The 13,381-nt window shown below is 31.5% G+C and overlaps 1 protein-coding gene across 1 annotated transcript in view; it reads left to right on the plus strand.

Annotated features, from left to right (window-relative positions):
- The window catches only part of sema3ab (sema domain, immunoglobulin domain (Ig), short basic domain, secreted, (semaphorin) 3Ab), a 53,716-nt gene that overhangs the window by 26,746 nt on the left and 13,589 nt on the right, over window positions 1–13,381 (plus strand). The window contains exons 4-10 of the mRNA XM_051135174.1: window positions 1,772–1,891; window positions 2,108–2,201; window positions 4,091–4,210; window positions 7,609–7,751; window positions 11,897–12,011; window positions 12,093–12,162; window positions 12,317–12,461. Of these exons, the coding sequence (XP_050991131.1) occupies window positions 1,772–1,891; window positions 2,108–2,201; window positions 4,091–4,210; window positions 7,609–7,751; window positions 11,897–12,011; window positions 12,093–12,162; window positions 12,317–12,461 (807 nt within the window). The remainder of the gene's footprint in view (window positions 1–1,771; window positions 1,892–2,107; window positions 2,202–4,090; window positions 4,211–7,608; window positions 7,752–11,896; window positions 12,012–12,092; window positions 12,163–12,316; window positions 12,462–13,381) is intronic.

The following is a 13,381-nucleotide window of genomic DNA, read 5'->3' on the forward strand; positions in this document are numbered from 1 at the left end:
GACAAACACAAACACACACACAGACACACACAGTAACCCTGAGAGTACAGGCCACTGGGGAGCTATGGACGCTCATAACAGGATTTCCCTGTTAATGCACTAAACACCCTGCTGAAAAACAACTCCAGCTGTTGTAATATTTTCCTTTTAATAAAGCACTTTCTGGGCGTGTGTTGGTCAGCTGTGCCGCTGCGTGTGGAATTCTGCTGCAGGAGTTTGATGCACACAGAAATACATTTGCCACAGTAAAAGCAAGAAATGATTGGGTCAGTCAACAATCTGACGACATCAAAACACATATCATTATGCAACATAAACTCATGAGTGAGGCCCTATAATATTGAAGGTGATAATGTGAAGGTAATTATTAGTGAACGTATGAATTCAGTTCCCTCAAGTTCACACAGGTGTCATAATCACAGGTTTAGGTCATTGCATCAACTATGTTTCACTAACTGTTGAAAACCGGAAAGTAAACAAATACCCCATCCACTGCTGTTTAAAGGTTTAGGGTCAGTTATATTTGTATTTAATATTTAACTTAATTTTTATTTTGTAATTTTATTATTTTATTTAATTCTTTTTTGTATTTTATTTCATTTTATTTTTAGTTCATTTAATGTTATTATTTTATTTTTTGTATTTTATTTTATTTCATTTTATTTTAAAATTTATTTTTATTTTATTAAAATGTATTATTTTATTTTATTATTTTTTGTATTTTATTTTATTTTACTTTAGTTTTTTAATTTATTATTTTATTTTATTTTATTTTTGTATTTTTTTTTCATTTTATTGTATTTTATTTTTTCATTTCATTTTTATTTTATTAAATTGTATTTTTTAAATTGTTTTTTGTATTTAATTTATTTTTTTATTTCATTTAATTTAATTATTTTATTTGTTGTATTTTATTTCAAATCACTGTATTTTATTATATTATATTTTATTTCATAAATTGTATTTAATTTCATTAAAATTATTTCATTTTCTAAAATTATTTTATTTAAATTTTTTTTTGTTTTATTTCATTTTATTGTATTTTATTTTATTTTTCATTTGATCATAAATACAGTAAAACATAAATATAGTGAAACATTTAATGCACCCTTGCTAAATAAAAGTAAAATATTTTTATTTTAATTTTTAAAAAAAGTAAATATATATAAATATAAAAAATATTTTATTTTATTTTACAGATAAGATTTGCACCTCTTAAAAAAATACATAAATTACCACAAAAAAAAAAAAAAAACACACATATCATGTTTAATAAATTTAATGGATCCTTGCTATAAAAGTAAAATAATAAAAGTAAAATATTTTATCTTATTTTAATAATAAATATATATATATATATATATATTAAATATATATATATATATATATATATATATAAATATAAATATAGAGAAATAAATATTTTATTTTATATTACAATTTTTTTTTTAATGCATTCCACATTAAGTGTCCTAAGTATCCAAATACTTTCTGGGGCTGCATGTATGCATGTGTGTGTGTGTGTGTGTGTGTAGGTGATAAGCTGTGTCTGTCAGCTTTTGTTGACACAGATGGGGTGTGTTTATTTATCTAAGAATGCAGTGACCACTGTGAATCAAGAAACACTGATACACCACCGATTTAGTTTGCTTTTCTCTCTGTCATGTTCACGGTGTTGTTTTGGAAGTTTGTTGGTGAAATATTAGCTGCATCAATATAAATGCTGTTTTCTAATTATAAATGGATGTTGTTCTGTTCTCTCTCTGTGCAGAAGGAGTGCTCGAACTACATAAAGGTTCTGCAGCCGTTTAATCAGACACACTTGTATGTGTGTGGAACAGGAGCTTTCCATCCCGTCTGTGCTTTTGTGGAAGTGGGCAAACGCCCAGAGGTAAATCCATCCCACATCATTTATTCTTTCACGGTTTATCTGTGATTCTATTTTATCACATTACTGTCACTTTTGATTATTTAGAGGCTCTGGTCACTCATATAAGACCTCAAAATTATCAAATCAAATCACTTGCAATGTGTCTGAAATTTGATAAATGTTTCATTGTGGATTGTCATTTGCACAGAAATTGATTTTGTGCCCGTTTCTGTTCAGGACAACATCTTTCGCATAGGTTCGTCCAGCTTTGAGAACGGCCGTGGAAAGAGTCCCTATGACCCCAAACTGCAGACTGCTTCCATGTTGATCGGTGAGTGATGCTGAATATGAACGACTGATTTTCTGGGTAATATTTAAGTTCATTTTACTCCTACCTGTCAAAATTAAATTTTAAGGGTCTTAAAAAGTTTGTGCGGGTAGATGCATTTTATATAAACAAAATAATTAAATGCACGGGTTTTATTTATTGATATTGACAGTTTGATTCGATTTTTTATTTGAATTAGATTAGATTCAACTTTAAGATGCAGATGGTAAGAACAGTCCGCGCAAATAATTAACAGTATTTAAAGAAGATGCCCAAGTGAAATGGTATGTGAATGATGTTTGTCTCCAAAATCTATAAAAATAAGTAATAGGTCAATGGTACTATAATACAAATTAAATGCACAGAGAAGACATAAACATATCAGAGATCAATTTTATGATGAGTCGAATTTTTTTTTAAATCTGACTGATTAAAAAATATAATTATTTATGTTAATAAATGTATTTATTCTAGATTTATTATAATTGAATATTACTTGTTTTCAACATTTTTCTAATAATAATAACAACAATAATTTACATTTTTAAAAAAGTAATAAATTAAAAACTTTTCATTTAATTTTATTTTTTGTATTTTATTTTATTTCACTGTATTTTTATTTTAATTAACTGTATTATTTAATTTTATTTTGTGTATTTTATTTTATTTAATTTAATTTAATTTCATTGTATTTTATTTTATTTTTCATTTTATTTTTTTATTTTTTGTATATTATTTTATTTTATTGTATTTTGTTTTTTCATTTTATTTTATTATTTAATGTTTTGCATTTGATTTCATTTTATTGTATTTTGTTTCTTGTTATTTTTTATTGTATTTAATTTCATTAATTGTTTTATCATATTTTTTGTATCTAATTTAATTATTACATTTTTGTATTTTACTTCATTTTATTTTAATTGATTAGTAAGTTTTAAGTATTTAATATTTTTTTGTATTTTATTTCACTGTTTTAGTATTTTACATTTTATTGTATTTTATTTTATTTCAATGTATTTTTTCATGTTCATTAATTTTATTAATTATTTTATCATTATATTTTTTATATTTAATTTGATTATTACATTTTTTATTTTATTTCATTTTATTGTTGTATTTTATTTCAATTTATTTCTTCATTTTATTTATTTTTAAGAATTTATTTTATTATAATATTGTTTGTATTTTATTGACCACACTTTAAAGGATTCAAAATATAATTTAAATACGTACATAAACATGTATCAAGTACTATGACTTTCATGTCACATTTTCATTTCAACTTTTGACTCAAATTGTTGTGCTGATAATATAATTACACACAGAGAGTGCATATGTTTGTCTTCTCAATAGCAGTTGTTCCACTTCACTGAGCTGCTTTGTCATTCTGATAAATTAATTAAACTACAGTATAAACAGAACATAAAGCAATTTTGGTTAGTTAGTGAAAACGAATACAGGTCTGTGTCTGTGTGTTTGGTGTGTGGCAGTGCATAATCCGGAGTGTGTTTTGCTCTGGTTCATGTGTTCTGAATGGAAACTCAACACCCTTGATTAATGGTCTCTCTTTGAGGATGACCAGTGCAAACCGTTCCTCTGGTTTTGTGCTCTACCTGCAGAGCGTTCTACTGTTAAATCTCTCATCTCAGATTAAAGGTCACTTATGACACACACACACAGCCCCGTTCTCTCACGCCATACCTGAGCGTGAAATTGCCTGCGAGTGTTGACTGTCGCACCTCTTTGAATCCTCACCTGAGCCGTTATTAAAGTTTACAAAACCCAGACTGAACTAGTTCCTCCTGTCTCCTGACATTTCATTCTCACCATCCATATTGAACTCACATTAAACATCCTAAATATGAGATTTAATTAGTGTTTTTTATCATCAGATGGAGAACTTTATGCTGGGACGTCAGCTGACTTCATGGGCCGGGACTTTGCCATTTTTCGAACGTTAGGCAAACATCATCCAATCAGAACGGAGCAGCATGACTCCAGATGGCTCAATGGTGAGAAACGAACACACACTTACACACATTACTCATGACTTTATATATACATGTGAAAATGGACCACAAACCCAGTCATAAGGGTCATTTTTTGAATTAACATTTATAAAAAAACAAGCATTCCATTGATGCATGGTTTGTTAGGATAGGCAATATCTGGCCAAGATATTGCTGTTTGAAAATCTGAAATCTGAAAATTTTAATGGAGAAAATCACCATTAAAGTTGTCCAAATGAAGTTCTTAGCAATGCATATTACTAATCAAAAATTAAGTTTTGATATATTTATGGTAGGAAATTTACAAAATATCTTCATGGAACATGGAACAATCTTTATTTAATATCCTAATGATTTTTGGCATAAAAGAAAAATCAATCATTTTGACCCATACAATGTATTTTTGTCTATTGCTACAAATATACCTGTGCTGCTTAAGACTGGTTTTGTGGTCCTGAGTCACATACTTTAAATGAATGCAAACAAATAAATATGTTACACATACACTACCGTTCAAAAGTGCTGGTAAGATTTTTTACATTTCCTATATTCACCATCACTGCAATTATTTGAAAAATACAGTAAAACAGTAATATTGTGCAACAGTATTAGTTTCAATAAGTTTTTTGTTTGAATATATTTCAGTGTAATTTACTCCTGTGGTGCAAAAATGTTTTATTTATTTTATTTTATTTTATTTTATTATTTTGGTATTATATTTTATTATTTAATTTTTTTGTGCTTTATTATTTTATTTTCTTGTATTTTATTTCATTTTATTTTTTATTTTATTTTTCTGTATTTTATTTATTTATTTATTTTTATAGATTTTTTTAAGAAAATGTGTTTAGTTTGTCCAGTACAGTCCAAGAATAAGACCACACTTGAAAACGAAAGATACCACAACATGATGTTATGTTTTATATCCAACTTTCAGTTCTTATTCTCAAATTTAATAGTTTGATTTTAAAGGGGTCATGATATGGATTTTTTAATATGTTCCTCGAGGTTTGCTTATAATGTTAATAAAGTTTTTTTGCAAAATAAATAAAGAAATAAATAAAATAAAATAAAAATGTGGGGAAATGATTATTTCGAACCTCTACACCCGAGTCAACACAATGGCAGTCGGACTGTTACAGCTCAGTCAGGGCGGGTCTAAGGTAAGACAGCCTTGTCAATCAACTATCGTGGGAGTGGCCTTTGTCACACCGACAAGTAGCTGAGAATGGCTCGATTTGAAAAAGGGGATATTACTTATAAAGGTTAAAAAAATAGCACTTGGTGGATTTTTATCATTATAGGATGGTTGTATACACACGCTTCCAACACAAATTTATGTTCAAACATAAAAGTGAGTTTTGCATCTGATGACCCCTTTAAGACTTCAGTCAGTAATCAGCCACTGTTATGATTGGCTAACGGCAGTGCATTGGAAACAGTATCGATGCTCCCTCGCTATTGCATGTTTTCAGTGTTTTGAAAGCATAATCAAAATAAAACAATAATTTCCAGGTTTACAGCTGCAGTCAGATTTAGTACTGCTTCATCTTTCAACAAATGTTTCTTTGTGAACTATCGTTTACAAAACAACATGCTCCGAAATCCAAACAATCCTCTGACACGATCCGGCATGCCATTAACAATAAACTATCCACTTGTTCCTTACGCTGAGATCCGTCTGATATCTGTACAAAGACGCAAACGAGCTGTTTAAACAAAACCACTCCATCTGTCCTACTGAGGAGAACAGACTCGAGCATCTGTATACTGTATCCAGTGTAGACAAGAAAGTGGCAGTGATTGTAATTTCTATTTGCTTTAGACGCAAAGCGACACTCGCAGTTAATGTAAACAAGTGTCAGCCTATGTTGCTCTGGGGGGCGGGGTTTATGCAAATGACTGTGCCCAGCTGAAATCATCTTGTCCTATAGAGACATAGGTAGATTAGGCCACGCCCACATGGGGGAGGGGCAATCCAGCGCTCTCCATTGACTTTGTATTGCGCAAAGCTTCCTCCTTGTCATTTCTGACTTACAACAAAAAACAGAACAATGTCTAAAAGCTGCTATGTTACTATGTGTACAATAAACAAGCTAAAAAACCCAGAACTGCTTTTTTTATAAACTGACCGATTTTTTTTAAATCGACCCAAAAAACAAGCATTTAAGGACACAAATAGTTGTGAATGTCAGGGAATTTCACGTTGAGCCATTCAGTTGGATCATTTCTCTAGCGAAAGGATGGTAATGAAAAGGAGCACTGACATAGACCAACAAAATTTAGTTTTTCAATATATCTTCACCTCTCAGGTTTACATTGGGTGGTGAAATAATCCTTTGACATGGTTAAAAATAATGATTGTTTCCTGTCGCGATTAAATGGATGAAGTTCTCAGAGTAATAAGACAGTTTGCACTTAACTTTTATCCTTAAACGCTCATTTTTTGGGTCGACAGCTTATTAAAGCTTAGTTTTGGGTTTTTTAACTTGTTTACTGTACACCTTGTCACATAGGAGCCTTTAGACATTGTTCTGTTTTTTGTTATAAATCAGAAAAGACAAGGAAGCAGCTTCCCGCAATATAAAGTCAATGGAGAGCGTCGGATTGCGATTGCATCGTCAGATTACGATGCGTGTCGCTCTGTCTCTGTAGGATCCAAAACGAGCCGTTTTCTGAGGGTTAATACATAAATGCTTTTTTATTCATGAGGACATTTTAAGTTATGAAACTTGCAGGATGTATTAAGCATACAAAGACCTCTTCTGTATCAAAAGATCAAGGGTAATTTGGTTTCTCATGTCATCACCCCTTTAATTACTTTTTATTCTGTGGAAACAGGAAGTTATTTATGCGAGAGAGAAACAGAGAACTCAACCAGAAGAACTGGATTTTTAATCTCTATCAGAAACGTTATCAAATGTCATTACCTCACATCTTGTGTGCTAATGTGTATCTGTACACATCTCCTGGAATTAGGATTATAGAAACACCAAAAAGCGTAATTTCCTCATACTTCTTTTTTTGTTAACCAAAGTAACAATTAAAGAGTAAATGAATGCCTTTGGCTCCAGTGAACATGCTTGCATCATACGATTGTGTGTGTGTGTGTTTAGATGTGGTGAGGTCAATGTGAGTTGGTCCTCTGAGAATACAGCAATAACCCTAAATAACCATGAAAGACTGGCTATGAAGGGCTGGGGCCCACAACACCACCTATACACACTTAAAATGTCACTAGGACGCACACACATGTAAATTTGAGAGTCAGACCCATTCAGCTAAAAGAACAATGTAGCCTGATGCAGTGCTCTTGCTATTAAAGTTATTGGTCCACACTAGTTTTGGCTGTTATGTATTTGTATTCTTTTGTGTTAATGTGTTGTTTGTTGTCCTTCCAGATCCCAGATTCGTCAGCGTGCATCTCATCCCAGAGAGCGACAACCCTGAAGATGACAAGATCTATTTGTTCTTCAGAGAGAATGCTATTGATGGAGAGCAAATCAGCAAAGCCACACACGCCAGAATCGGACAGCTGTGCAAGGTATAGTTACTCTTCACACATAAATACACCGAAGGAACCCAAATACATGACTCATTTTATAGCTCAAAGACTGGAGCTGTCAGTTATATTTCAGCTTTGCCCCAGATGCAACCTAAGATTATTGGAAAAATGTGCCTCTGTCTATATTTTGAAGTTTGCATCACAAAACCAGCTCCATGTGTAAGGCTTTCTGATGTAGTAAACTTGCTCGGAAGCACACCTGGTATAGCATTGCACTTGTGCTGCAAAGCGCTCGGCTTGTGAAACACAAATCATGACAATGGAGATATTAGACTTGTAGAAGCAAAGGAAATGAAAAAATGAAATGGTTGCTTTAGTAAATGCATTTTTATCTCACATTTGCTTTTGTTAACACTATTGGTTAGGTTTAGGTTTAGTGTAGGTGGTACATTCTTTTCAAATGTTGAGCACCACTCATCAGACATTTCATTTACAAACTTAGGGCCCTATGTTTTTTTAGCCTTTGCTATTACTTGCTACTGTAGGCTACTATTCCTTCTGAGAAAAATCATCATATCATATACAAACAGAAACTTGAAAGTCTTCACAGCAACCTGTCAAAATAAAAGTTCAGTTTAACTTGAAGAAACTGTGACAGAAATATATTACTTAATGTAATGATATTACTACTACTACTCCTAATAATAATAAAAATCATTATTAAAACATTATTTTGTAAAATAATATTTACCAGAAAAATTATTTACTAGAATTTATGTACCAGAAAAATGTAAATACACAACACAGTATTTCTAAAAAATAAATAAATAAAATAATAATAAATTAATTATTTATAAAATCAAGTAATTAGACATGCTTTTGATTATTAAAAGTTAATGAAAAAATTTAATTTTTGTTAAATTTTTAATAAATTGCTGTTAAATTGTGTACATTTTATGATTTTAATTTTTTAGACATACCTTTGATTATTCAAATTTAATGAAACCATTAAAATGAAATTTAGGAAATTAATGGAAAACAGAATTTAGTAAAAAAAAAACAAAAAAAAAACAAAAATTTTGTAAATGTAATTTTTGTAAAAATGTTAATAAATTGCTGTTAAATTGTGTAAGTTTCATGATTTCAATTAATCACACATGCTTTTTGATAATTTTTTTTTAATTTAACCAATTAAAAAACAAAGTCCATAAAAATCAAAATGGGAAAAAAACGCAATCTAAAAAAATTAAAATGAAAAGAAAAAAAAGGAATTTGGGAAAAAAAAATAAAACGGAATTTGGAAAAACAATAAAACAGATTTCATAGCACCTTAACAATGTCATTTTTGTTACATTTTTAATTAATCGCTGTTAAATTGTGTACGTTTAATGATTTTGGTTAATTAATTCATTAAAAACAGTCTAGAAGAGTTAAAACAGAAAAAAAAAACAGAATTTGGGAGAAAATAAAACAGATTTTATAGGGCCCTACAAACTGCCATGATACGTACAGCAGCCAATGTAAAAAAATAAATAAATAAATACTTGCCAGATCCACTTCGGTCTGTTTTGGATAAAACCAAACACGCAACTCAACACTGGACATTTCACTTTAAAAGTGTTGCAAAACCTGTAAGAAACAATGCAGTATAATTTAGCAAAAATGTTGCTACAATACAACATTTTTCTAATCTGACAATACCACTGACTTTGTTGATATCTTGGCAAAATTGAACAGAGTTTTCTCAGAAAAATACTTTAAGAAACAGCAGGCTGCTTCTATTTAATCTTGTCGTCTAGAAGAAACAATTGAGATATCAACTACATCTCATTTGTGTTTCTTGTCTACCGAAATGCATACAAGCACCATTACTATATTCCTCTCCTCCTCATGGTGGCGATACAGGTAGCATAATGGCCCGGAAAGTGTTTTTACCTTTGGCTTCACCTCTGTTTTGTGGCCTTGCTCTCACCCCCCACCGTGAAATTTAAGAGATGCCTAAAATGTCACAGGAGCCATCAATCGAGAGAACAAAGGCTTCTCTGTGGAGAAAATGTGAGACTTTGGCAGACTCGCTCAGCACAAGTGCAAGTCTACAGCTTGAAGAGGTAGAAAGGTGTTCTCAATTACAGCTCGCTCGGTATTCTGGTATGACTGGAATCTTCTCTTCACCGACGCAGACAATTTTCTTATTATGAAGAGTGTTTGTTTAGTTTATGCAACGCATTTCCCAGCCCTGCTAATTAGAGCCGATAAATCCACAGTGAAGGAGACTGTTTATATTGCTCATGTGTCTCGCATGGCCACTCCTAGGTTTTTTTACGTAAAACAAGATTGTAGACACGTGTGTGTGTATACACATGCACACACCTCTTTAAAATGAATCATCAATAATACTTCTATAAATAAATTATGTCTGTGCTAAGGATCACTGGAGTTATTGTTTTTGGGACTTTCATGTTGTAGTGCATCTACTTTAAAAGAAATCCAATTTTCCTTGATTTCCATGAAGCTCTTTTGACATGTTAGAGGTCTCTGTACTATCAAAACACGGACTCAAAACTTCCTTGTTAGTCTAAAAACTATTTACTGAAGCCATGCTGCCAAAATGATTTATTTTACTTTATTACGTAGTAGAAATGTGAATTTCTCAGTCGAATTCTTTTCATGATTCTTTTCACGATTAGTTAATCTTGGCAGCTGTAATTGTATAAATGTTGTAAAAGTTTTAAAAACTGTCTTAAAAGAGGCAGGGTAGCCTTTTGTTCCTAAATTATGCGTTTTTTTAAGTGAAAATCTTTATATTATAAAATAAAAAGTTCAATTCATGACCCCTTCAATCATTTTAATAGGAATGAAGATTTGGTTTGTGCTCTGGTAATGAATAATAGGGTACAACGGGGCTAAAGGCACACCTTAAGAAAAAATGCGCTGTTCACTGCGTCTACACTATAAAAAACAAATACCACAATTTGTTGAGTCAGCTTAAAATAACTTGTTACCCTGCTGCTCTAAATTTTTAAGTTCAGTCAACTCAAATAAGTTTAGTCAACCTGAAATGTTAAGTTGTACTAAGTAACAACTTAGATATTTGTGTTTGTTAAATTTAAAGGCTGGGTAAGTAACCCAGCTGCCTTAAAATTTTAAGCTGAATCAACTCAAATATCTAAGTTATCACTTAGTATAACTTAACATTTCAAGTTGAATAAACTTTTTTTGAGTTAACTGAACTTAAAATTTTAAGGCAGACAGGTAACAAATTATTTTAAGTTGACTCAACAAATTTTTTTATAGTGTAAAATGTTTCATTGCTGAAAAAATATAGACATTTGTATTGAACATTTAAGGTGCAACAGATTTTGTGTGACGATAAATTATACAATCACAAAATAAACTGCTGAAAAAAATACAAAAAACTGTTGCTTTAATTATCTTGAAAATCATTAATCAGACATTTGTCTCAATATATATGCATCCATTTTAGCGATTCTCATTTGGTACTTACATCTACAACATTTTAAAAAACATCAAATATTATATCAAGTAAGCACAGAATCAACTTTGCGATGCAGCCCCTGATTGCGTCAAGGATCAGACAAATTTGCACGTACATCTTGAAAAGGGAACGCTTTAGAAAGTGCTACGCCACATTTTGTGACATCTAGTGGTTTAGGGGAAAATAATATCAAAGCCGCCTTTAACCTCATTGTACCCTACTTTAAATTAACTGTCTCTCAATTCAATTCAATTTGAATTGGCCATGCCCCACAGAAACATACTGGATTTTGTCCAAATAAATTTGACCGATATATTCCACAAAATACCATACAGATAGTATTCTCGGAAATGAAATGTTCATCCACACTAGTCCATAAATATTTAAGTTAACTTAGGAAATTTAAAGAAATTCATATAAACCCAGTAAGTTTTAACAACAGAAGGTTCGCCAATACAAACTTTGAAAACGTTTAGAAAAGAAAAAAGTAGTTTAAATTCAAATTTAAATTTCAAATCTAGTTCCTATTTTATACATCAATTCAAATAGAATTTATAAAAAAGTCTTTGTTCGATTCTGAACGGCTCACAGCCTTGCCTATAGCATCACGTCTTCTTCAGAAAAAGTAAAAATTTGGTGCAAATTACATTCTTTTAAATTAAAATATGTTTTAATTTGTGTCTTACAGAATGATTTTGGAGGCCACAGGAGTTTGGTCAACAAATGGACCACCTTCCTTAAGGCCCGTTTAATCTGCTCCGTTCCTGGCCTGAATGGCATCGACACACACTTTGATGAACTACGTAAGTTACCGACGCTGTGACAATATCTGTTTTGGTATATCTGTTTGACCATTCACTAAAATTGTTTTTGATGGTTTCCAGAGGATGTGTTTCTCATGAGCTCCAAGGATCCCAAAAACCCTATTATCTATGCTGTATTTACAACATCCAGGTATTAAACCATCCAATTTACACCAAATTCCCATTTCTCACCAAGCCTGAATGCTTATTCTGTCTTTTTGTATTCAGACCTTGATAATTGTGTCTCAAGTCCCTAAAGGTGAACCTGTCAAAAAACTCATAATTGCTGTTTCTCGGGTTTGCAGTAACATCTTTAAGGGCTCAGCGGTATGCATGTACAGTATGGCAGATATCAGGAGGGTGTTTCTGGGCCCCTATGCCCACCGAGATGGACCCAACTACCAATGGGTACCATTTTTGGGTAGAGTGCCGTACCCAAGACCTGGCACGGTAAGACGGCCAATCAGTGTTGCAGGGCTCTACACTTACTTTTCTTTTTTAGAAGCACTTGTGCCCCTAAATTCAAGTCAAAATTTTAGGAGCACCTTCTAATCAATAATCAAAAAATCTGATAAAAAATTTGATTTCCCATTGTGAGGTGATATTTGACTTCTTAAAGTAATTTACAGGGGACAGAAGTGGCTTGTAGGTGTATTTTCATATGTTTAATGAAGCTCAGAGGTGGCATGAGTGCATTATAAATTCATGTTGACATTAATGTTTTAAATACAAAATTTTAAATATAGAAATATTAAATAACTAAAAAGATACTTTAAAAATTAAAGTAAAACTGCTAGTAGGTGGTGGCAAGTTACTGATTTAATTACTGAATCATCGTTCATTTGATTTGTTCAAACAGCTGATTCGTGGGAACGGGAAATTGAATCAATGACTCACTAGATTTGTTTAAAAATGCATGTTCATTCATAAACAAAACACTGCTGTGTTTGAATTGAGATGCGCAGCGGCTCAGTTGTGACTTGTGTCAAATTATTTTTGATGACGAAATAGACCAAAATCAGGCAATAGTGTTATAGTCAACTTCTTGTTTACTTAACTGTTGTATTAAATCAATATCTCATTTACAAACTCCCTCAAAAATCATTAAAAGCTGTCACTCATCTTAGTTCATCGCAATCTCACAAAGTTCCATTATAATCAACGAAGCTCTCTCTTATTTACACTCTACACTTTGTTTATGAAAGGATTCATCAAATATGTCTGTGATACATTACTCAATGCTGCAAAAACACGTAGAAACCTTTGAAGCTCTCCTCAGCGCAAACACAAATATGCTGATCGGGTCAGTCGTGCTGGTGCTCCGAAATATTTTTTCATAGTCGCACGCAGTAGTTTTGTTCACACTGTAG

Source organism: Labeo rohita, chromosome 18 (genome assembly GCF_022985175.1).
Source record: "Labeo rohita strain BAU-BD-2019 chromosome 18, IGBB_LRoh.1.0, whole genome shotgun sequence".
Classification (NCBI taxonomy): Eukaryota; Metazoa; Chordata; class Actinopteri; order Cypriniformes; family Cyprinidae; genus Labeo; species Labeo rohita.